The 25,419-nt window shown below is 49.4% G+C and overlaps 2 protein-coding genes and 1 non-coding gene across 6 annotated transcripts in view; all 3 read left to right on the top strand.

Moving 5' to 3' along the window:
* The window catches only part of LOC123803656 (myomegalin-like), a 105,784-nt gene extending 87,599 nt beyond the window's left edge, over window positions 1-18,185 (top strand). The window contains 13 exon segments of the mRNA XM_087860570.1: window positions 1,490-1,741; window positions 2,711-2,842; window positions 3,538-3,657; window positions 5,281-5,470; window positions 6,963-7,087; window positions 10,085-10,309; window positions 12,738-12,833; window positions 13,406-13,632; window positions 14,784-14,927; window positions 15,980-16,118; window positions 16,415-16,461; window positions 16,719-16,745; window positions 17,485-18,185. Of these exon segments, the coding sequence (XP_087716696.1) occupies window positions 1,490-1,741; window positions 2,711-2,842; window positions 3,538-3,657; window positions 5,281-5,470; window positions 6,963-7,087; window positions 10,085-10,309; window positions 12,738-12,833; window positions 13,406-13,632; window positions 14,784-14,927; window positions 15,980-16,118; window positions 16,415-16,461; window positions 16,719-16,745; window positions 17,485-17,637 (1,877 nt within the window). The 3' untranslated portion in view covers window positions 17,638-18,185.
* A 1,996-nt stretch (window positions 18,186-20,181) lies between these two features.
* LOC148106712 (putative NBPF family member NBPF5) overlaps window positions 20,182-25,419 on the top strand; it is a 33,508-nt gene continuing 28,270 nt past the window's right edge. For 2 of the 4 annotated variants that reach the window (XM_087860567.1, XM_087860566.1), the window contains exon 1: window positions 24,705-25,108. The gene's annotated coding sequence lies outside the window, so the exon portion shown is untranslated. The other 2 variants (XM_087860564.1, XM_087860565.1) reach the window with 2 other exon arrangements.
* Window positions 24,424-24,585, top strand: LOC123780210 (U1 spliceosomal RNA). Its single transcript, XR_006776361.1, has one exon. It is a non-coding gene; the product is annotated as a U1 spliceosomal RNA (small nuclear RNA).

Raw genomic sequence — 25,419 nt, forward strand, 5'->3', positions numbered from 1 at the left:
AGCACAGCTCTCTCTGAGGGTCTACAGCTTACCAGTGTTCCTTGTTTGCTTTGAACAAAGCTTCCATGTGGACAGTGGTGCATGGCGGCTTCTCGGGTCACCGTGGGGCAAAAATCTCCTTGTGCTAGAATCTGTCCAGTGTCTTTGCATGGTTTAGGGCATGTGCTCTATGTTGTGTGACCAGGGCAAACTGGAACATGAGAATACTGATTGCTGTTACTGATAGACTTGGAACCTTCTACGACCTTGGTTAAAAAGTAAGCTGTCAACAACCCCTGATTTCCCCCTTTGCGTTGTGTTGGGCTGGGGAGGAAGGGGGTGTGGAAGAGGTAGGAAATCACATCTTTACTGAATCCCAACTAAAATTTAGATGCTGAGGGGTGTGTGGATAGCTCAGTTGGCTAAGCATCTGGCTCTTGTTCTCAGCTCAGGTCTTGATTTCAGGGTCATGGGTCCAAGCCCCACATTGGGTTCCACACTGGGCATGGAGTTTACTTAAAAAAAAAAAAATTCAGATGCTGACATTTCTCATCGCTCTCTTTAATTCCCAGTGATCCTAATGAACATCTAGTATTTTGCAAATTGTGGAGGGAGAGACCCAGGACAGTACTGCTCAAACTTTGCTGCCTATTAGAATCACCTGGGAGAACTTTAAACCATCCAGTGCCTAAGCTGTACCCCCAGTTAAGTCAAAATCTCTGGGAGGTCTGGGCTTCGGTGTATATTTGTTTACATTTTCCAAGGTGACTCTAATATGTAGCCAAATTTGAGAGCCAGTTACAAGTGGAGATAAAAATTGACAAGTGCCAGTTGCATTATCCCCTCAGAGGAGTTTGGCTTGGTTGGAAGGAATGATGACCTCTTCCTCTTTACTTCGGGTGAGCTATCTGTTTACTCTGCTGTCCATGCTGATAATCCCTAAAAGAAAGCAGTCTTCTGAATGTAAATATCCTAAACTGCAGCCCTGCCCATCTCTCTCTGTCTCTCCCAGAGACTTCTTTTTACATAGAAGCAGAGATGATTTGGCTTAGGGGAAGGCCGATGATTTCCCAAGATCTATGAAAGCATAAGCCTATGTTAAATGAAAGGTCCTACATCCCTCCATGGATGCTAGCACTGAGCACATCTGTAAATAGGAATGTGCTATATCCCCTGACTTTGGGACTGAGTTCTCCTGGAATTTTCCTGGGCTCTATCAGGAGGAATTATAATAGAAGCCAGGAGTGGGGCCACTGGACTTTTCCTTTTCCTGGTGACTTTCAGATACTTTATCCATCCTCTGCCTCTTGGTGTCTCATACCAGCAAATACATGGGGTGAAAGTTATGGCCTCTAGGGTATGGTCTTCATCTAACTGGTATTCTGCAACATACTGGGATCTCCGACATCGCACATGTCCCCTTTAGTGTCCATTCTTAACAATCCCACACTTCCTTGCTGGTCCTTCCCTTCCAATCCTCTCTTCCTCACTCCGGTTTCTTTCTGCCCAGGTGTCAGCACCGTCCATCCTCCTTCCCCAGCTGCATTGCCAAGCAACCATTTAGAAGCCACCTCTTCCCACTATCTCAACCCCGCCCAGCCCCACTCTCCTCTGAGGGGCAGCACAGAACCGGGCAGAATCCTGGAGCCTGGCTACTTGGGCAGCGGCAGCCAGTGGGATGTGATGAGGCCTCAGAAAGGGAGTGTATCAGGCAACCTGTCCTCAGGATCCTCTGTGTGTCAGCTTGACTCCAAACCTACAGGTAAAACATGAAGCTGAACGGGTCAGCCTATGAAACGAAATCTCATTGAGAGTCTACCCCTCTCCTACCTGGGCAGGGGCATTTTTCATCTCTCTAGTCCCCGGCTCACGGAGTGGGGATAAAATGAAAGGGCCCTATCCGTGCTGGACCTTTCTAAGTGGCCCCCTTCGGCCACCCTGCGCAGGGCCTCAGTGCTATTCAGGGGACTGGGAAAGTCTGGGACACATCTTGTGCTCTCACACTCATGTCATTAGCCACACGGGAGAAGTTCATGTCCATGGACTTTTATCTCCTCTCTGAGGCTGGAGGAAGGGCTTGATGCCTCATTAAAGAATGTTCAGTCAAAAGTCAGTAAGAGGAACGGTATCAGGGCAGAGTGAGGTCTTCCCTAATGCACTCAGGAGAGAAAGTCACACTTAGGTCACCACACCTTTCCAGATACTTCAGTTATTTTTCTAAACCATGTGGAACTCCCTCGCACCAGTTACACTGGTCACTGCACACTTATATTTAAAACTCCCTCACACTTTCGGGTGCCTGGGTGGCTCAGTCAGTTAAGCATCTGCCTTCAGCTCAGGTCATGATCCCAGAGTCCTGGGATCGAGTCCCACATTGGGCTCCCTGCTCAGCGGGGAGCCTGCTTCTCCCTCTCTCTCTGCCTCTCTGCTCTGCTCATGCTTGCTCTCTCTCTCTCAAATAAATAAGTAATCTTTAAAACTCCCTCATGCTTACTGTGTGTAGGAGGAGGCTTTGCACCAGGCTGTCCTGGGGCAGAAAGCCAGTTTAGTCTTGGAGCAGAGTCCCCATGTTCCCGAGTGCCCATGTGAGAGAATGCAGTTAGTGGAAGGATGGGGATGTTTAGGGATCCTGCTGAGGAGCTGCTGGCTGAACCCCACCCCCACCTGGGCCCCACTAGTGACCAGGTTCCCCACCTCCCACCTCTTCCATGTCCTGGCGGGATGGTTGCAGGGGCTGACCTGCTGGAAGAACATCTTGGTGAAATCCAGAACCTGCGTCAGCGGCTGGAGGAGTCCATCTGCATTAATGACCGCCTGCGGGAGCAGCTCGAACGCCGGCTCAGCTGCACGGCCCATGGGAATGGTAGGAGAGGCCAGAGCTGCCCACTTCTGTCACGACTGGGGAACTTCCGAAGGGAGGGCCCTTAAGCTGAGCTTCACGCTTTTCAAAGCACCGTGCTAGGATTTTCTCTACCCGCCCCCTCCAAACAGTCTGCCAAGGCAGGTGGGGCCCGTCCTCTTATCTTCACTTTGTAGATAGACTGGAGCTAAGAGAGAACTTTCCTCTTGGCAGAACTAACAAGGTATGTCCATAGTGTCTGACTTCTCATCCCATCCTTAACCTTCTCATATAAGTGCCTACTGACCTCCCTGTGCCTTGCCATGTGATTGGCAGGTGGTAGAGCCAGGTCAGCGGGCGCCCTCCCCCAGCCACTCACTGAGGTGGCCTTTCTCCCGCTACTCTCCTCTCTGCTGTCCCTTGGAGGCCATTCCTTCCACACACCCTCATCCTGCCCGCAGCACAGAAGCTGCTATTGCGGGGCCAGAGCCTCTGGAACAGCTGCAAGCTAGGGCACGTGGTGGGGCCTGCACAGAACCCACTGGTAGGAGGCACACAGAAACCAGGCATTTGGCCCACCAGGCTTGGGGTCCAGGCCTCGAGTACCCAAGCACTGCTGCTGGGTTGGGACAGTATTTCTGGAGGCACAGAATGGGTAGCTTCTTGAAAGTGTCTCTTACCCAAATGTGTAACTTGTCTGCTTGCACTTTCTGGGACAGGATCCAGCTCTAATTTCTATGGTCCTGGCCTGGAAGCCACATCCCAGCTCTACAACGAGAACAGAGTCCTTAAGGAAGAAAACCGGAGCCTTCAGGCTCAGCTGAGTCATGTTTCTAGAGGTGGGTGGTAAAAGCCACACACTGTGCTCATTCCCGTTCCCTTTCCCCCTGGGCACACCAATCATGACTTGAAGCCAAGAGAAGAAGGTGGAGACAACAGCTAACCAGATCCGCCAACCCAAAGTCCCATGGCTGTCCTCAGTCTAGAAGGGGCTGCTTCCTGAGAGGTCCTAACCATGGGCCCTCACACTCCGAGTCTCTAGGGACAGAAATAGCTCTGGGAAATCCACAACCTCTGTGCAACCCATAGATACTCAGATATTCAGTCATTAGTTATGAAACTGGATACTAGTTGGGTGTCTGTTCTACCTGTCCAGACTTCACTGCAGCCTCATGTGTCTCTCCCGGTACTGAGCTGCCATCCCCATCTCCTCACTACCTCCCCTTACTCACCCACTCGGGCTCCTCTCTGCTCAGTAATCCTCAGGACTTTGTGTCTGGAGGCACCAGCCAAATGTCCTCCAGAGCTTTCCCAGCACTATTCGATGGGCATCCAAGGGGGAGAGGGCATCATTTCCTCTGTGACCTGGGGGGCAGCTGACCTTAGTGTCAATTGACTTGATCAAATCAATATATGATCAATAACAAATTACATTTATCTGCAAATATTTATTGAATAGCCATAAAAGACTAATAGTTTCCTAAAGGATTAAACCCAGAATGAAAGAATGCTTGTGAAACGGGAAGAGACATCAAGTGGTATTTCTAAATTTGCCTCTTCAGAGCAGGAAGATGTGAGGGGAAAGGTCACTGATGGGGAAGTAACGAGTCGTCACAGATAAGAAAGAAGGCACAACTGCTAAACCACCATTGCATGCCGGGACAGGCTAGCACAGACCTCACAGGGGAGAAGACACTAAGATGTGAGCAAGCACAGTCGACCAGGCCCAGGGACTTCCCGCCGGACCACTGACAGCACCTACAGCCTGATTCTCAGCGTGCCTGTCCTTAGTCTCTGAGAAATCATGTAGATCATTGAGATGCCACAAGCCCAGAAAAGAGCAGATGTCCCCATTTTCAAATTGACGAATATAATACATTCTAAAAACCGTAGACAAGAAATCTTGATGTTGCTCTTTGGCAAAATTCAAGAACGGATTATCACACAGAGGGTGTGTGAACTTAAAAACAGTGAGCATTAGAAACCACAGTGTTTTTGGCGCTTGGGTGGCTCAGTTGGTTAAGCATCTGTCTTTGGCTCAGGTCATGATCCCGAGGTCCTGGGATTGAGCCCCGTGTCAGGCTCCCTGCTCAGTGGGGAGGGGAGTCTGCTTCTCTCTGTCCCTCTGCCTCCTCCTTGCTGCTCCTGCTCTGTGTCTGTCTCTCTCAAATAAATAAATAAAATCTTAGAAAGAAAGAAACTGCAGCATTTTCTCCAAAAGCAGGGTAGACCTTGTAGACCTTATGAAATCAGAAGATCAAGAGCATTGCCCAGATGGAGGCTCCCCATTCCCCAGGCAGTGTGGATGTAGTGACCTGACACCCTCTGCCTCCCTGAGCAGCTGCAGCATTAGCTGCCCTCCTGTTGCCTTAGTTCTCTGTGTCAGGATGGGCGAGCCTGGGCTTCTCTTCCTGATGACTATTGGCCCCACGGTAGAAATCCTCCTGTGTTCTGCTCACCAGAGCGCTCCCAGGAGACAGAATGCCTGAGGGAGGCTCTGCTGTCCTCTCGATCACGGCTTCAAGAGCTGGAGATGGAGCTGGACCACCAAAAGGGGGAAAGGCAGCAGCTTCTGGAAGACTTGAAGGAGAAGCAGCAGGAGATCTTGCATTTCCAGGAGGAATGCCTGTCCCTCCAGGAGAAAGATTCCAGGTAAGAGGGAGCCCAGTAAGAAGGAAGGTGGCCCTGTTTGCAGATTTAGAAGAAGGGATATTGGCAAGACAGGTATTGGCGCCTTTGGGGACTCTCAGTTTCCCCTCTGCTAGTCCTGATTTATGGATGACTTTGAGCAGAGGGAAGGACTTCTCTGGGAATGCCTTTTTCATGCCAGAGTTGGGAGAGTAACACCCTGTTTTAGAAGGCTTCAGCATATCAGGGGCACCTGGGTGGCTCCGTCAGTTTTGTGTCTAGCTCAGGTCATGATCTCAGGGTCCTGAGAACGAGCTTGGTGCTCAGCTTGGAGTCTGGTTGGGATTCTTTCCCTCTTCCTCTCCTTCCTCCTCTGCCCCTCCCACTGCTTGCAAGCATGTACTGTCTCTCTCAAATAAATGAATAAATAAATAAATCTTTTAAATCATAGTAAATGTTAGTAATGTGAAAAAAAAAAGATTCTCTCTCCTTCTCCCTCTGCCCCTCCCCCCAACACTTTCTCTCTTAAAAATAAATAAAAAATATAGATAGAGGTTTGAAAATTTTTCTACTGTTTTGTGATTTTTGTGGCCCAAAGTAATGGCAACATGCCCATATATCAAAATCTCTTATGTGTGAACACTTAAAATACTTAGAAATAGAAAAATCTAAACTGTTAAAAAAATTTCCAAATAAAGAGTTTCAGGGCTTTTGAATTCATTTGTTAAAAGAATAAAGAATTCCCATTAGAAGAAAATTTGCTAGCCAAATTTCAACAAAATTTTGGCATATTTGGTAGATAAGATAGAAAAAATTGGAATCATAATTCAGTTAATAGTCAATGATGAACTACTATTTAGAGCTTTGAATTTTTGTATTACACCTCTTTCTGCTATATTAGCCATAAAACCCAGATTCTAAGGAAATTGAGCTTAAAAACCAGACCATCAGATCACATTATCAGAAAGGGTTAAGCAATGATTACAATAAAATGTAGCTTTTTGCTTCCAAAAAAATGTGTATTATCTTGTGCTATTAATAGGCTTTTGTATTTAATGATAACAAATAACAATAAATAAAAAATTTTAACAAAGATTAAAAAAAGTTTTCAGCATATCAGATCCTGGAGAAAAAAATGTTCTCATCCTTCCAGTTAGTTTAAGGATATTAGTCTCACCGTGGTGTAGGAAGCATCCACACCCTCTGTCATGAGCATCCCCAGCATAAACCCTAGAACTGTCTGTCACTGTGAGAAGAGCACCAAGGGGCAGGAAGAATACAGGGCTAGTGGGTCTGCTCTCAGCTAATGTAGCTAATGGCATGACTTCAAGCAAAGTTACTTCACCTCTCAGAGCCTCTGTTTCCATATCTGTAAAGTAAAAGTAATGGTCTTCATGACCCCTGCATTGGCATCTAGGGCTAATACATTGTGATGCAAAGGCTGGCTGACAGCTGATTGTCCTGGAGTGGCCCAGGGGCCCTGGCCTCTCAGCAGGCCCTTGTCTCTCCCCTGCAGGCTGCAGCATAAGCTGGCCCTCCTGCAGCAACAATGTGAAGAGAAACAGCAGCTCTTCCAGTCTCTCCAGTCAGAGCTACAGATCTACGAGGCGCTTTATGGCAATTCCAAGAAGGGGCTGAAAGGTATGTGTTCTCCCTATTCCCCTCCCCCATGGGCTCCCTGCCCTTGCTTAGGATATTGGTGAGGTCTTTACCCTGGGAGTTGCAGAGCTCTGGAAAGCTACAGAGTTCTGCCTCAGAAACTCCCAGCCAGGTCTAGGGCTCCCAATAAGAAGAGAGGGGTTCTCTCATGTGCAAAGCCCAAGGTTGGTGACATGAGCAAGATCCAGCCAAGACATCCTTAAAAGTAGGCCACAAGAGTCCAACTCTACCTACCTAGATGGCCAGAGAAAAGTTGATCGAAGTCCAAATTATACAGTGATTTTTATTTTTAATTCAGAGAACTGTTCTGACGGCACCATCATGTGAGAAGGTCTGGAATATTGTGAATAATCATATTGGCCACCCATGCAGCCAGTACAGCAGGCAACCAGCTCCCACCCTGACCCATTTTCTCCCCCAGGGAGAAAATTAAAAGATGCAAAACAATTTACAGGAATGCCTCTAATAGGATCTAAATTTCAAGACTGGATTTAAATTTTAAACCGTTATATTGAGGACTTTTGCCACCTGCTAAAATACTGCTCTAATGTTGGAAAATCTGCTTCTATTTCCCCCTTGTTGTTCAAATGGGGGGGTGGATTCTAAACATCAAGTTAATAACTCCAGCCAGGCTGGAACTGAGGATTGAAGTCAATATGATGAAATTTAGAAAAGATAAAACAAAAAAACAACCCTGAGCTTGGTTAAAAATATCAGTGGTAGAGGTAAGGGGATGGGGAGGCCTGAGCCATTCGTGGGCTTGAGGATGCAGAGTTAGTTAAAAACCCGCTGGGACAAAGAACTTGTAGGCAAAGGTTGCTACAAAAGGCAATTCAACTTGAGACCGCAGTAGGGTAAGAGTGGTGTCCATATGGAGAGACCATGTTGGAAATATTGTTAGATTGTGGGGCACCATCTTGTAAAAGAGACATTGGCAAACCAGGGACCATAGTGAAGGAGGTCCCTCCACGCCAAGGGACCAGAAATCTTCAACTGTCAAAGAAACTAACAATTTTAGGCCTGGAAAAGATCACAAGGAAATGAGAACTGGCTTTAAATATTTGAACAATTATCAGGTGAAAAAGAGCTGATGTGTTTGGTGTCCCTTTAGAAGGCTGAACAAGGGTCAGAGGATGAAGGGCAGCGGAATTTGGACTTAATAATTAAGCCTTCCTTACCACTAGAGCCTTCGAGTGATGGATTGCTAGTTTGTGAAGGAATAAGCTTCCCATCCAAATCTCCTTTAAATAGAAAAGGATGACTTGTCAAGGATCCCATAGAAGCAGCTCTTGCTTTGGATGGGATGTTAGCTCTCTAAGCCTTTCAATTGTAATTTTTTTTTGATCGTATGTTTAAAAATTCCTTAAGCAATATGGAATTTTCAGTATTCAGCCAAATTTGAATTTTCATAAAACCTGATTGGATTTCCTAATTTGCTGATGAGAAGGTGAACCAGAACTTGAAGAAGTATCAGGTGTACCATATGGATTTCCGCATTTGCTGATGATAAGGTGAACTAGAACTTGAAGAAGTATTAGGCTTACCGCAGACTGAGAGAATAGCTTACTTGGGCTCCTGGGAGCATCGGGTTCAACCTGCCTGTGGGAGAGCTTTGTAACAGGGAGTGTGAGAAGTCAGGTCAGTTGACGAGACAGCCGCCAGCATATAGAGGACCTACGAAGTACGATGAAAGTTTGCAAGCCATGGAAAATGAGTACGTTTTTCCAAGCAAAATAGGTACTTGATGGGAGCAGAACTGTCAGATGGTAGGACTATTGGGACACGCTGGAGTCAGGAGACATTCGAATCAGGGAAACCACTGAATGGGTGCAGTTATAGGGCATTTACGTGAGGAGACTCTGATCCAAGGTGCTGTTGGGAAGATAAAGAAGAATGGATAGATGGACAACATTTTTTAAAAATAAGCAAAACTTTGTGAGAATTTGGATATAGGGAAAGAAACAGGAAGGAGCTTCATGGAGCTTTGGGATTAGTGTCTAGAAACCACTTTATCCTGACTACATTTTCTTTCATGCCTTTCTCCTTTCTTATAGGTGTTTTAGGAGTCATTTCAAAACTACCACTAAAGCCCCATGGTGTCTTATCCTTAATTCTATAATCGCATGAGAACCATGAATTCTGTGATATCTCTTTCATATACTCAATTGGTCACAAAAGCTGTCTGAACTGACCAGAAGGGTATTCACAGCCGTCACTTACCCCGCTCAGTGATAACGTTCACCCAGCTCATCACAGAAATAGGACTGTATTTGACTAAAGGCCTGTGGCCCAGGTGCATCCCGGTGCGTGCGCTACATGATAGATGGCATACGGATCCTGCTGCTTTCCTAAATGCCAGAACAAATTCTACTTTTTGAAATACATTTGGCTTCAAGATTTCAGAAAAAATATGTGGTCTTGTAGAGTATTTCTTAGCTCTCTTCATTCCCAGTATGAAGAAATGGACTGTGTGTGGCAAATGGAGGTAAAAAAACATGGTGAAGTGGAACAATTCAGTGAGTTGTGACCCTGGCCTCTAGTGGAGACTCCCGTTCCTACACGCTGCCAAAGGCCTGGTGCCTTCGTCTCCTCTCCGTGGGGACTCCTGAACATGGGGGCATCAACTCTCCTTCTCCCTCATCCCCTGCCCTTCTCTAGTCCAGTGCTGACCCCCTATCTCGGAAGACCTTGCTCTCGGGCCTGTAGGACTAGGGTTACCGTGGAAGTAGAATACTAATAGGCCTTGACCCCATCTTCTCATCAAAGGCTCTCTAGATGCAGGTGAGCCTCAGGGAAATTCCAGTGTGTGGTATCTCACTCAGTGTGCGCCAGGCCCCACACAGGGAAAGTGGCAGCTCTATCCCAGGTGTGTTGCCTGGGACCCTGAGAGGCCAGTGGAATGTCCCGGTGGAGTGTTCTGACCAATGCTTGGAAAAGCTTGGATCCGAGCCACCAGGCCCCACCTCTCTCTTCTTTCAGCTTCCACCCGGGATGCCTGTCACCAGGTCCCTTTGAGCAGTGACTTGAGCCACCTGGTGGCAGAGATTCGAGCTTTGCGAGGGCAGCTGGAGCGAAGCATCCAGGTGAACAACTGTCTGCGACTGCAGCTGGAGCAGCAGTTGGAGGGCGGGGGGACCAAAGCCAGCCTCAGCCCCTCTTCCGCCAACCAGGAGGACCCCGGAAACAAGCAACCGGTCTTCCAAGGTAGGAAGGACAATGGGACCAGGAAGTCCGTAGCCAGTGGGGTGGTGGCCAGGATGTCTGTGGTGGAAGGGACTGTCTTCCCTCTTCCACGCTCCTTAGGGTCAGGGTGAAATCGGAGGCCTTTCAATCTACAGCCTCGGGTGAGAGGGCCAATTTTGGGTCACAGCTGGCTTGGGCTCCAGATTCGGAGTCTGGGCATATAGGTTGCTTGCCTTGGGCAAGGTGTTTGAAGTCTCAGGTACTTAAGCCTTACTTTCCTCATCTTCAGGGTGAGGATAATAATCATATAGATGTTGTATGGTCATTTGGAGCATTAAGTGAAATAATTTACAAGTGTCTGACACGATAAGGATGGCTCAACAGTTAATAGCTGTGTATGTAAATATCTATTCCTTGTATTTGTGGAGTGCTTTACAATTTACCATGAATTTTCAAACAATTTTTCAAACTGTTTTATCTGAGGTAAGGGAGGTTTTATTCTCGGTATTTCAATGTGGGAAAACTTCGGCCTTGAGACATTAACCAGGACACTAAAGTTTGCAGCAGCTAAGACACCGACCCAGGATTCAAACCAGATGTTTTGGTTTCCAGCCCTTGTCCCTCCTCCTCACTATGCTCTTGCTCTGTCTCGGTCTCGCTGGCCTTCCAGATTCCCATTCCCTGATTTGAGGGGAACTCAGCTGAGTGGAAACTGTTCCTGTCCTGGAGGCGGTGCTGGCTGTGGAAAGCAGGGGGGGAGGGAGGACAGCCTCGTTTATTCCCCTTGGCTGTCATCCCCTTCCCTACTCTCTTTGTCAGTCCTTCCAGATACTGCCTTGCCTGCTCTCTCCCTCTCTTCTCAAAGTCCTTCATCCAGCCCCCTTCGCCTAGCTTCAGTCTGAATGTTAATACTGCCCCCCCATCTTGACACACTCATTTCAACTTCCTCTTCTTTCTTTTCTTTTTTTAATTCACCATCTCCTCTCACCTCCAGAGCCCTATTTTCAATTGTGTTTCAATAGGAGGCATTTCTGCTCAGGATTATCTAAAGCGGAGTTTCAAACGCGTTCATGCCTGCTTTTCCTGGGCCTGTTAATCTTAGTTTGTCCCCCTGGTCCTGCTAGATTGTCATTGATTAGACAGTGACCTCACTTGTCAAATGATGTGAGGCTCCCAAGATCCAGTGTTGTGGCCATTAGATAAGAAAGTGTCCCGTGGACTGTGGCCCATAGAAACTGCTTGACCACAATAGGTGGATGCCAGGCTCCACCCGGGCTGCCGTGATGCTTGTAGTGTTCACTTAGGACTCCCTGCTCTGCCATCCTGCCCGGCTTTCCCTTTTCACTGCGTCCCCACGACCCCAGACAGGACTCAGCCCCGGTGACTCCGCCACTGCTCCTGTTCCTCGCCCACCAGAGAGGCCTGAGCTGGAGAGCTGGTTCTAAGCCACCTTTGCCTGAGCGGGATTGTTCCTGTCTTCTCTGGTATTTTCCAATACCAGGTCTTGGTATTGCTACCTGGTCTGCAGGGGGACGTCTCTAACCCTCCACGCCCTCTGTCTCTACTCTTCTCCTCCTACTACATTTTTTCCAGCACTAACTCATCAGAATGGTGATTGGAATGCTAGTTTAATTGTCCACAAGTCCATTCATCCTTTGATTCAGTATTTTTGACACATATACCCACATATGTGATGTGGAAATATTGGGGTTCAGAGCTGACGGCCAAGAAAGAATGTCTTGAGACATTTTTGGTGCGAAAAGGGCTTTTTATTATAGCACAGGGACAGGACCTATGGGCAGAAAGAACTACACTGGGGTGGTGAGGAGCCATTGATTACATGCTTTGGAGTTGGGGGAGGTACAGGCAAAGGGAAGTTTCCAAAAGGACTTTAATATGCTAAAGAAGATTCATGGGATACTGGAAGCCTGGCTGTTGTCAAGCTAGGACTGTTTTTCCCTCTAGTCGGTCATTAAGACAGTTGGGAGTTCCTGAAGTAATGTCTTACTCTGCCTGCCTCAAGTATTTGTCAATGGGTTGTAGGTTATAAGGAAATTTAACTTTATCTACATTTCCTTTTGCCTTTGTTCTCCACCTCATGGTATGCATATTTATATTTAGTTACAAGGCATTGTATTAGAAATTGCACACATAATTATATTCAAAATGCAGGTTAGAAAAATGCACCTAATAATTTTTCAAACCAAAAGTCGCTTCTCATGGAACACGCTTCCGTTAAAGGAACATGTGTTTGTTCCAAGCTAAGGGATGTGTTTGCTGTTGCTTACAATCACGGTCTGGGAGTGATGATTGTGTAAGAGACAAACCACGCTGCCTTAGATCTCTGCTGGTGAAGACTAAGCTGTGCATGGGCTTGGTGAGCAGTGTTCCAGGGTTGCTGAAAATTGTTCTTGTCTTTATGCCCTGGACTCCATTGCTTCCCCTCCAGTCCGAGATGTTGGCCTGAATTCTCCAGCGCTCGTGTTCCCCAGCCTTTCTCCTGCTGCTCCTGGCTCAGAGACCGCCACTTTCAATAGGACAAATGGTAAATATGGCAACTGAACGATTCAGGGACTGATGATGAAAAATCACCAATGCAAGTAACCTTTGGTTACTAATGGACACATTATCTGATTGTAGACATTTTTCTCCCTGGGTCCCAAGGTCTTTAGCCCTACTCATTGCACCTTCTGTGGCCACCTTTCTTGCCATTATTCTTCCTCCTGTGGTTTTCCTATTGCTCTGTTGTGCTTCATTGCCCAGTGATCTCTCCCTCCTTGGAAGTGCTCTCTGTGTCCAGCTTAATTAATTTCTTTCTGTGTCTTCTTAACCGGAAATTAAAATTTTTTTATTAAAATAATATTTGTCCTGGATATTTCATTTGTCAGTAAGGATAAAATTTGCCTCCTGGCAATTTTGTCATTATGAGATGATGTAAGAAAGATTATAAAAACATAGAACCCAGCAATCTATGGACTTCACACCTTGCTTGTACTTTCCCAGAGTGCCTTTCCTGTTCCTGGCCTCTTTCACTATTTGATGTCTATTTTAGAATGAAGTGGACTGAGGGTATGCTTATCACTGTGGATTCTACGTTGTTCTGGTTTTGTTTTTCAGAGCTGGATTTGGTGGCTTCTCCAGTAATGAAGAACCCTCCCAAGCTGGAGGGCGAAGCTACTGATGGCTCCTTTGCCAATAAGCATGGCCGCCATGTCATTGGCCACATTGATGACTATAGTGCCCTAAGACAGCAGATACGGGAGGGCAAACTGCTGATCAAAAAGATAGCAGCTCTTGTGAGATCAGCCTGCACCTTCCCTGGCCTGGAAACTCAGGGCACAGAGGTAATCACGCTGTAGGTCTTAGGGGCTCCTTTTCCTTGTGCCCTTTCTCCTTCTGATTGTAGCTTCTTCTCCCACTGGCCATCTCCCACAGCTGAGGCTACATCTTCTGCTTACGCCCAGCCAGGCCCTTCTTCTCCATCTCCTGTTTTCTCTGTCCACTCTGCTCTAACTGTTATTTGCTCTCAGAAACACAGAAAAGCCTGAGGAGCATTGTCATCCTCATATGTAGAGCATTTGCTGAGTATTGGCTTATGTGTCGTGCTCTTCTGAGCACCCTTTGGTCACTTATTATCTGGTCCCGTCACCCCGGCACATGGTCATCAATGGGCAGAGTAAAGTCACTTAATCATGTGGCTGGAAAGTCAAGATTTGCATCCAGATGAACCCCATGTTTTGGAAGGGCTGAGAAGCCTGGCAGCCATGGGATTTCTCTGTGCAGACTAAGCAGGGAAGACAAGTGGGCAGCATGCCTTCTCAGAGTATTTCCCCACTCAGAGAACAGCTACCAGCTGCTGTGCTGAGCCACTGGAGATGCATGGACATGCAGGGACAGCCCTGTCCCCAAAAGCCCCCACTCCAGAGAGAAGCCCACACATCCAAGGAAATAAGGGCAACAGGGGTCTGGGCTTAGTACCAGAAGCCATCCTCTGAGTTGTGAGTGCACAGACACAGAAGGGGTCATTGTGCCAGGCCAGGAAAGTCCCAGAGTCCTTAGAGGAACCACTAGGGGGACATGCAGGCTCTGAGTGATGGAGGAGAGCGTTCCAGGTAAAGGGAAAGGCTTCTCAGTCCTTGGAGCTACAAATGGTTCAGCCCAGTTGAAGCAGAAAGTAGGATTTAGAGATTTGCATGGGGGTGCCAGTGCAAAAATCAGGGACCGTAGACTTGAGAGCATGGAGTAGGACTAGAAGCTTACGGAGAGTATGAGAGAAGCCAGAATCTAGTGATTCTTGCAAGTTGGAGGTCACTGCTGAGGTGGAGATCTTGGGCTTCCAGGTTAAAAAAGGGTTTCACAGGGTCAAGCAGGCCCATGCCTGTGCCTCACTCACCAAGGAAACCTGAGCCCTGTGCTGTGGGAGCAGGGGGTGGGGGTGGGAGAGAGTGATCTCTCAGCCTCGGTGGTGTCCAGGGCTATCTCCCCCTTCTCCCAGGTGCCGGGCAGCGAAGGCATCCATGAACTTGGGAGCAGTGCCCAGGCCCTGCTGCACACGCTGGAGGAGTCAGCCTCCCTCCTCACCATGTTCTGGCGAGCAGCCCTGCCAAGCTCCCCGAGCCCTGCCCTGTCTGGCAACACGGTGAGTGGCAGCCTCCTTCACGGCTTCTGCCCCAAATGCCATTCTGCCTCCTCCGTCCCACAAGTCCTAAAGGTCAGGAGCCAGAGAGTTGAGTTGGGACAGAGGGGCCTCAGGGGACTGTTCCCAGAGGAAGACCTGTCATCCATGCTGGCGGCTGGCAGTACAGCTCTGATGACATCCCTTCTCCCACCCCAGCAATGAGGGAAGGACAGAATATGGAGAGGGAAGACACATGAGAACCCTGGCCACCAGGAATGTTCAGGTTCTTTCACTTTCTGAACTTAGCTGAGCTGAAAAATTTAGGGACCTGTGAAAGTGTTAACATGTCCTTTCCCCCTATGTCACCCCCACAGAATGTCACCATGAGATGACCAGCCTCCTTTAGCCACCCACTGCATCCCAACACACAGCTTCTCTCCACATCTTGGGGCCAGGCCTGGGAGAGTCAGCCTCCCCACCCATCAGGTGCTCTCAGATATGAGGCCTGGACTCTGGTTGGTGGGAGCCTGGACAGGAAGTTTTCTCAATCTGCCCTCCTCCCCCTCCACACCCCCACCCCCAGAATTCTAGGCCAGATTAAAGTTACTGACACCGTATGGGCCCAAGCTATGCCAGTTCCAAGGGAGAGGTTGTTTTGCCATCTTGAAGTTGGTCCCAAGATTTACAACATGGCAGACTGTCTCCCCAGGCATAACATTCCCAGCTAGAAGTCTGATCTGTGATGCCAGGGTGCTAGAACTGATGGGGCACTACATGTGAGCTCTTGTTCCACCGCTGGGAGTCCTGGTGCTGCCCTGGAGTCAGGTTCTCTTCCGCAACAGGAGTGGAGGCCTGTGTCCCTCTGCATGGGGGCTCCCAGGTTCTCCGTGTTCCGACCGAATGGCCTCATTCTAAGCTGGCCTCAGCTGGAGGGTTTTAGAGGCTTTCATGGAGGGACTCCAGTCCAGAAATAGTGCAGAACATTGTAGAATCCCACTTGTGACTTTCAAGAGCCACAGAGCATGGGGTGCTTTAGGCCTTCTGACCTTTGACAGCCTGTTTCCCTTCCCCAGGGACAGTCCATGAGAAGGGAACTTCTGGAACTGAGAACCAAACTGTCCAAACAGGAGAGTCTCCTTCAGAGCACAGCAGAGCGTCTGAAGACTGCCAACCAGCAGAAGGAGAGCATGGAGCAGTTCATCTTCAGCCAGTGTGGGTGCCCCCAAGCCAGGAGATGGGAGAGGAAATTGGGGAAGGGGGCGACTTCCAGACTGCCCACTTGTGCTACAGATGGATGGTGACCCGACAGACTGGAGGTGGGGGGTGCACACTGATGTCATGTCTCCAAACCTCCTGTGCCCTGAGTAATTGTGGATGCAGAGGGAGGGGCGCATGGAGGCAGCAGGAGACCCTGAGCTGAGCGGCCAATAAGACACACTTTAGAACACACCAGGCAAGTATGGGCCCAGCTGGTCACTGCTGCCTGTTGGGCTGTTTTATTGTTTCAGTGACCAGGACACATGATGTTTTGAAGAAGGCAAGGACTAATTTGGAGGTAAGGAGACCACTGCACCCACCAGAGACCCCAGCCCAAATCCAACCCCACCTGTCTTCAGAGTCTGCGAATATCGCCGACCCACTCTGACCTTCCAGGAGAAGATTTCTGGTCCACTCCTAGGACTCGGGTCCTCATTAAGTGTCCTTCTGCTTCGCTCCCCATCCCCTCTCCATCCCAGTCCCTCCCCTGCCATCTCATCTCCCTGTCACATCGTCACCCTCTTCTCTCCTCACCCCACTTCTTCCCTCCTTTAGGCCAAGGCAGGAGTCCGAGGAAAGCAAGTGAGTAGATTCCCAAGATCAGAAGACATGGGGAGTCCGCCTCTGAATTACCTTCCAGGAAAGGGTCTCTCTGGCCAGCTCTAGTGTCTCCTGTAGCACTTTTAGTTCAGGAAAAAATAAACCCGAGATGCAATCTAATTGGTTGATTCTACTGCACACTCAGAGAAGAGCAATTCAATTTTCACACATCTTTCTCCAAAGAAAACCACTGGGTCTTCTTGACCTAAAGGAGAATTTGATAATAAATAAAAATGAAACTTGAAGGGAAACATTCTATCTGTATGGCAGGTGTTCTGTACGTTTATGTATAATACTAACACTTTCCCTAGCAGTAAGCTGAAGTGTAGCAAATAGCTTATAAATCAGAAACTAAACCTTTCGGGCCACCTGGGGGGCTCAGGCAGTTGAGCATCTGCTTGATCTTGGCTCAGGTCTTGATCTCATGGTTGTGGGTTCAAGCCTTGTGTTGGGCTTCTCGCTGGGCATGGAGATTTCTTCCAAAGAATAAAGAAAGAAACCAAGCCTTTCACTTGGGTTTTAAAGCTCTGCCCTAAGCAGTTGGGCCTATTCCTGGGAATGTTCCTCATGTAACCTGAGAGCCTGTTGATCCCACAGCGTGAAAACGGGTTGGACCATGCCTTCACCCTCCTTTTCTTTTTTTTTTTTTTTTTTTGTGGGGGGGGGGCTAATTCCCTTTTGTTCTTCTCTGATGATTCCTTTCTTTCCTGAGCCTCTTTAGAAGAACACTTACAAGATGGCCTCTGTAAAGCCTTATTCCTGTCCCAGCAAAGGTAACCCAACAGCCCCACACACCCACTGGCTTCCCTGTGTTTGGAAGTTTCCTCTGCACTTCCCAGAGACCAATGGAAAGGGCCTGAGGCCTGGGTTCTAATCCCGGGCTTGTCACTAACCGACCCTGTGGCTGACCCCTCAGGGACGATGAGCCCACCACCCCTCATCTGAAAGAGGTGGCACTAGACGCAGGGAGTCTCTGAGCTCGCTGCTGCCTGGGCCCCTCCCTCTCCACATCAAGTAAGGGGGACATGAACTTAACAGGGGACTTCCCTGTACAATGTCCTCTCCTTCCTGCAACAGGCTGCTTCTACGTGGGCATGTTTCATACTAAGCGCTTCGGTTCCTGGGAGGTCACAGAAGCCATCATTTTGCTCTGAGTGAACTGGGGAGTGACCTGGCCCCTGAAGAGGGTGTGTGGGATGCGGGCACCTTGTGTGCAGTGGCTCTGAGCAGGGCCGTCACCCGCCCGACGTGGTGGGGAACTTTCCTTCTCACCTGGTGGCACCAGTGGCTCCTCAGGACTGCACCCCTTCCCCTGGGCACATCCTCCTGACAGGCTCTCCTTGAGCTCCTGGCTCTGCCACCGCCCACTGCTCACTGCAGCTCTGGGAGCCACCAGCAGGGCCTGACAGTAGCCTCTCACCTTGTTGCATTTTTGTCTCCAGGTGAAGTTCTTAAGGGCCCTGCCCTGCACCGCAGTCTTGTGACCCTTGCCTTCCACGAGCCACGCAAGAAGAGGAGCCACCAGAGGTCCTTCAAATAGCAGGAAGGCTGGGCCTGCCCCCCTTTTGTGCAGACCCCAATCTGTTGAGGAGACCTGGACCCCACTTCTCCACACCTGCTGGAGTGTCCAGGAGGAGTCAGAGGCCGGCCTGGTGGAGGAGGGCGAAGGGCAGACAGCCTCTCCTGCGGCTGAGGAAAAGCATCCGCCAGGGTCTGCTCAGCCCAGCCCTGAGCAAAACACGCAGGATTTGTAGAGGAGCTCGTGACACTGCTTCTAAGCACCACACTGGGCTGGGAACTGCAAATGGCCATTTCTCGCTCTAGCGCCTGTCCTCAGATGGCCAGCTCGGGGGACACAGGACCCTGCTTCCTACAGATGGGACACCTGGTCTCCACACGGAGCTCCTGGGCCCACTCTGAAGCCCACGAGTGACAGCAGTGGCCTGAGCGCCAGTGGGGCTCAGCCCGCACCACCCCCAGATCCATGCTTCGCCGGGGCCAGCTCAGCTGGGCCACCGTCAGCCTGGGCGTCAGTCTACACCGGGGCTCCGGAGTGCTTTGGATCCACGTGGTGAAAGTGGTGGCTTCCCACATGCCATCTCCTGCTTAGCCTAGCACCTCCTATTTCCATTCTTTTATGCTCTCTGAAGTGTGGCCACCTCAGTCTAAATATGCTGTCCCCTCGCATCACCCTAGCTCCTCTCTGGGGAACTGGGGCTCATGGCCAGGCCAAGGCCAGTGAAAGTCCTGTGTAAGACAAGCCAGCGATCATTTTGAAGTGGCACCTGAGAGGCCCCCAGTTATGGGAAAGCCTAGTCTGTGTCCTGACAGTGTTTTGAGAAGGTGTGTATGTGTGTATAAATGTACGATAGATATTTATCTATGTTGCTATGGCAATATGTCAAGGGCAGCATAACTGGTGGACAGGGTCTGTTAGAGAAAATGAAACACAGTCTCTTTGGTGGCTATGAAAGTAAAATGTGTATAAAGAGATAAAACGTTCTTCCTCACCTGCTCTGCTTCTGATTTTGGCACCAGTCTCTAGGCTGAATGTGTAAGAGTAGGAAAGACACCCTGTCCCTCAGAAGGTCATAGTCTAACGCTTCAAGTCTAACTTTAAAAGGAGAACTTTTGCCTTCTCTCTCATTTTGTAAAAATCCCCAATCTCAAAATATAAGAGAGTGGTTCTTAGATTTCTTAGATTTGGAGAGCCTTAGAATCAGCAGTGGAGATCACAGAAGGCACTTCCTGGGTCCCAATCCCAAGAGACTTCCTTGGTGTGGGTGCCCAAAATCTGCATTTCTTACGTTAATACCCTTGTGATTCTGATGCAGGTGGGCTGCAGACCACGCTGTAAAACTGTTGTACTCTAACAGTCACCCAAAAGTGTAAACACAGGTTTCTTTTTGAAGATTTTATTTATTTATCTGACACTGAGAGAACACAAGAAGGAGAGAGGCAGGCAGAGGGGGAAGGAGAAGCAGGCTCCAGCTCTGCGGGGGAGCCTGATCCCAGGACCCTGGGACCATGACCTGAGCCTAAGACAGACACTTAACCAACTGAGCCACCCAGGCGTCCCCAGTTGTATTACTTTGATCGATAACCTTTCATTGAAAGTGTAGGGGGCTCCTGGGTGGCTCAGTCATTAAGCCTATGCCTTTGGCTCAGGTCATGATCCCGGGGTCCTGGGATCAAGCCTGCATCAGGCTCCCTGCTCAGTGGGAAGCCTGCTTCTCCCTCTTCCACTCCCCCTGCTTGTGTTGCCTCTCTCCCTGTCTCTCCCTCTGTCGAATAAATAAATAAAATCTTAGAAAAAGAAAGAAAGAAGAAAGAAAGAAAGAAAGAAAGAAAGAAAGAAAGAAAGACAAAGAAAGGAAGGGAAGAAGGAAGGAAGAAAGAAAGAAAGAAAGAAAGAAAGAAAGAAAGAAAGAAGAAAGAAAGAAAGAAAGAAAGAAAGAAAGAAAGAAAGAAAGAAAGAAAGAGAGAAAGAAAGAAAGAAAGAAAGAAAGAAAGAAAGAAAGAAAGAAAGAAAGAAAGAAAGAAAGAAAGAGAAAGAAAGAAAGAAAGAAGGAAGGAAGGAAGAAGGAAGGAAGGAAGGAAGGAAGGAAGGAAGGAAGGAAGAAGGAAGGAAGGAAGGAAGGAAGAAAGAAAGAAAGAAAGAAAGAAAGAAAGAAAGAAAGAAAGAAAGAAAAAAGGAAAGAAAAAGAAAAGTGTGTAAGTCCTTCCATAAATGTTGGCATAGAGATCTGCAAATATTCCCCGGGAAGTGGCCTTACTTATGTCCTTTTGCCTTCCAAGAATTACTATTAAGCTATCAATTATTTCCTAGAAAGTGTTAAAACCACGGCCAATAACAACAAACAAAACCCTCAAACACTCTCCTCAAAACCATCACCACGACCACCAGTAACAAGAAGACCCAAGAAAAGACCCATTTGAGGGAGCAATGCCTCCTACTTTTCTAGTGGATGGAGTGACCCCGCATCTGCCCTAATGCTCTGTTGTTCAAGTGTTTCCACGAAGGCCTTTGGCTGTCCATATAGAGGAACTCACTGGCCCGATCAGCAGAATGGATGAATGTCAGTAAACTATTAAGGCAAAGAAAGCAGGCACCTGGGTGGCTCAGTGGGTTAAGTGTCTGCCTTCAGCCCGTGGTCCCGATCCCAGGGTCCTGGGATCCAGCCCCACATTGGGCTGCTTTCTCAACAGGGAGCCTCCTTCTCCCTCTACCTCCTGCTCCGGCTCCTTGTGCTCTCTCTCTGTCTATCAAATAAACAAATAAAATCTTAAAAAAAAAAAGGTCTTAAAAAAAAAGATTTTATTTATTTATTTGACAGAGAGAGACAGACAGCAAGAGAGGGAACACAGGCAGGGGGACTGGGAGAAGAAGAAGCAGGCTCCCAGAGGAGGAGCCTGATGCGGGGCTCGATCCCAGAACACTGGGATCACGGCCTGAGCCAAAGGCAGATGCTTAACGACTGCACCACCCAGGCACCCCAATAAATAAAATCTTAAAAAAAAAAAAAAAGAAAAAGGAAGACAAGGAAACCAAGTGGGAGACCATGTTGCCCTGTGCTTATGCCAGCACCCCAGCAATTCCTCCTCCATCCCTGTGCCACCAGGGCTGGTGCGCCCTGATGGGATCGTCAGCAATCAATGGACAACACAGATAGTGCTTCTACAAAATTCATTTGAGGTACATAACATTTAGGAAAGCAATAGCATACGACATCATATAAACCTCACTCTGCTCAGGATCCAGTCACAGCTCTCTTTTGGGGAAAAGCCCTAAAACTGTTGCATTTCACCCTTTGTGAAAGGTGGAACAGTGGGTCTGTGCCTTAAGAGACCTCGTTGCAACAAAAACGGACCTTTGAGGGGAGAATCATCCAATATTCACCTTTCTGTAAGGTCTATCCTACCCCTCCCTGTGAACAAAGCCCACTCTTAAAAATTAAAAATCCTTCTGGGTGAACACCAATGGCTTCAACTTTGCATCATTCACGTAAGAAGCTTGCTGAGCCCCCGCAGGGAAGAGACTGTGAGTCCCACAGAAAAGAATGGAAAGAAAAAAGACGGCAGGTGATGGGGAGAACAAAGGCCAATGAAATGTAGAGAAAAGTAAATGTCCTTGGCACCTGCAGCCCATGAGTACAAAGCCCAGACAGAGCAGGACAGTCCTCCAGGAACTCACAAGTGCACTACTGGTAATGCTTTGCTGGAGGTAAAAAGTAACCTCTGCTGGACAGAAGCCAGACCTCCAGGACCCTGGAAGTCTCCTTGAACACCTAGAAATCCCTTTGGAAACTTCCTTATCTCTACCCTCCGCCCCCAATGTACAGGATATGATCATTCGCTCCTCAAAATCCCAGGGCAGCTCTTCTTGCCCAGGGGTCCCATCCCGGAGCTTCAGTACAAACACCCTTTTGCCCCGGAGATGCCTCAAGAGTTCTTTGCTGACCGTTCGCTCCTGGCCCACCTCGCATCAGCAGGTACCTAAGCGTAACACGTAAACACTAATTAAACTAGCCCTTGACCTGTAGACCTAAGACAGACAACCTGCAGAATTTGTAGAGAATTTATTGCCTCCCCCAGATCTATTTACCGCTGAGCTGAAGGAGGTAGACCCTTACATTGGTTTTCTATTCCTGTGATACCAAGTCGCCAGAAACGTAGCGCCCTAAAGAGAACACATTTTTTATCTTCCAGTTCTGAGGGTGCAAAGTCCCAACAAGGATCTCACTGGACTAAAATCCAGATGCCCACAGGGCCACCTTCCCTTCTGGAGGCTCTAGGAGAGGGTGGAAATTGGTCAGGGGAAGCCTCACTAACATGCAGTCGGGAGGTTTTAGCAAGGGAGCTCCTCTGCCCTCCTTACCTCCTGGGGCATTGCAGCCCCAAGGGGAAGAGACTGATCTGACCTGACAGGGACTTGACATTGCACATGGATACGCCCCCACTAACCCCGCCAGAGGAAGAAACGCTAGCCTCGTCCCCCAAGGAGACACCAGCACACAGCACACTTGCAACTTACGGTTTACCCCGATGGACTTTTAGAACAGCCTTCCCAACTGACCCCTTTGCTCCAAAAAGAAGAGCTTACCTCCCCTTTGTTCTCCGAACTCAAATATGGTTTTGCCACAGCTGGTTTGTCCCAGATCGCCTTTCCCTTTTATTCCCCACGAATCGACGCGGTGTCTATTCTTTAGGTTCACAAGACAGTGTGTCTCTTTGCCTGTTGCATCTGTTAGAGGCCCCTCCTCCATCCTCAGCCCCAGCCCCAGCCCCAGCCCCAGCAGGCAGGGCCCTCCTCACACAGCATCCTTCTGACCTCCTTCTCTGCCTCTTCCAGTGTTAAGGCTCCCTTGTCATTCCAGGGTGCCCAGGTTCCTGGCATTAGCATGGGCACCTCCTAGGGAGGGGGCATTATCCTGCCCACCACCACACCATGAAGTCAGGTGACAAGTACAGTTGGACGCCCCCTCCCCGCCCCCCAATCTTTTCTAATTTCAACAGTCCGGTCAAAGTAAACCACTACCTCAAGGCGCAATCAAGGCAAAGGCAGATCAGACCCCTAGCGCACTCCATCCATGACCCTATAATTGCCCAATACTAGTGTGTTCAGAGAGTACTTGTTTTGCTTTGTGTTCCAGACCTGGCTTTTTTCCCTCGAAAGGCCGACTTTGACTGCAGAAATCTCATCGAAGGGGAAGCGCCCAGCGGTGGAGGGACGGAAGGCAGTGGCAGAGTGGGGCGCCTGGGACCCCACCAAGCCCCTGCTGTGAACTCAGCCCTGAGGAAGTGAGCAGAAGGAATGGTTTCCTCTGGCCCTGCCCTGGACTGCGGAATCCTTGGGCGCCTACCCCGGGCGGCCAGGAGGGGGCGCCGAGACCCTGCCCTAGGAGCCCTCCAGGTGAAGCAGCAGGCCCGGGGATGTTTTCAGCCTGTGGGATGTTGCCGGCAGGTGTCAGCCCCAGTGCCCAGAGGAGGCGGACCTTTGTTCCCCGGGCCCCCCAACCCCCCGGGGTGTCCAGACCTGGAGGGGGGCGGCTGGCTTGGAGGCTGAGCTCCTGAGGTGCAGCCATCGCTCTCGGTTTCCTCCAAACCAGGTTCTGAGGAGAGGGAGAGAGGGCGGGGAGAGACGTATCGGCTCTTGGAGGGCTGGTGGCAAGTCCTCCCTCTGTTCCTCCCAGGCTGGCTCAGCCTTCCCTGTGCTGGGCGCTGGGGGGAGGGGTGTGTGTGTGTGTGTGTGTGTGTGTGTGTGTGTGTGTGTGTCTGAATGGGAGTGTGGAGGGGTCCGGAGCCAGAGCTGCAGGGAGAGGGTGGAGGAGTGGTAACCAAATCAGGGTGGAGGGAAGGAGGCGGAGGAGACTGTGAAGGCATTGACTGAGAGGAGAGCCGTGACGTCACGGACGGGGCGTGTCCGATGTAAATCAGGCAACGTTTAGGTGCGGTTCTGTGCGGTTGTATTGCCAGGGCTGTGGAAGTAGCAGAAGTAGCAGCGCTGTTGTTTCCAAGGTATTAGGAAGAACTGGGTGGAGGGTGAGGATGCTTGGGACAGGAGTGGGTGCCGAGGGTTTTGGGGTGTGGCTAGGCGAGTGAGCTTGTGTGCAAGGTGAAAGGCGGGTGTGGCTGGAGTGGGTTGGTGGCAGCGGGAGTCATACTTACCTGGCAGAAGAAATACCATGATCAAGCATTTAGTTTTCCCAGGCTGAGGCTCACCCATTGTACTGCAGGTGTGCTGACTCCTGTAACTTCCCCAAATGGCAGAAGCTCGGCTACATAATTTGTGACAGTGGGCGACTCCATCCGCACTCTCCCCTGGTGCTAGCTCTGTAACAGAAGTTTTTTGTTTGTTTGTTTGCTGTCTTGTTCTGTTTGGTCTTCTGGTCAGACCAAGCAGCGGATTCTGGAGACTTCAGACCTCAGTGTTGGGTAATATTCTCTTTTGCTGTTGCTCATCAAGAGTGCATGGTGGTCAGTGACTGTCCACAGCTCTCACTTGCCTGACATTTTGGGTGTTGGGTTTTTCATGCTGTTGTTCCTCCTGCAGCGAGGTGCCAGGTGCCCACCAGTGCTCTTTACTATCTCTGCTTATACAGTAGCTGGCTTGCAGACCTGTCATCCTGCAGAAGTGCTTTCTTTCACTTCCCATGGAACACTGGTCAGTGTTCCTTCTCCTTTCTGCCCTTCCCACATACCTGGCCAGTCACCCTACAAAGCCTCATCCAATGCCCAGACTCCCTGACCTTAATGAGGCCACGTTGTAGCCTACCAAGATAAGCCTTCCTCCCGAGGACCCTTCGGAGACTAGAGATGGTCCAGCTTGACCTACTTCGTTTATTGTAAGTTTACTTGGGGAAGTGATCTCTACACCCAAAGTAGGGATTGGGCTCCCGAAACCAGCTCCAGAGTTCTGTGCTCTGCCAATGGAGCCAGCTAGGCGCCCCTTGAGGGGCTTTGGAAGAGGCAAGTCTGTCCACTTGCAAAGGACCCATTGGGGTGGCACCAGAGACGTTTCCCAAGCAGCAGGCTAGCTCTTGGGCAAGGGGCCATGGGGCTTCTGCATGCTCTCGGGCTCAAGCAAAGACTGTCCTTAGAGCTGTACCTGCATTGTTGTGCAATTCCGAGCTGGAAGAGGTTTCTGGCTTCATGC

This window comes from Ursus americanus, unplaced genomic scaffold, assembly GCF_024610735.1.
Source record: "Ursus americanus isolate L20-20 unplaced genomic scaffold, mUrsAme1.1.p SCAF_96, whole genome shotgun sequence".
Lineage (NCBI taxonomy): Eukaryota > Metazoa > Chordata > Mammalia > Carnivora > Ursidae > Ursus > Ursus americanus.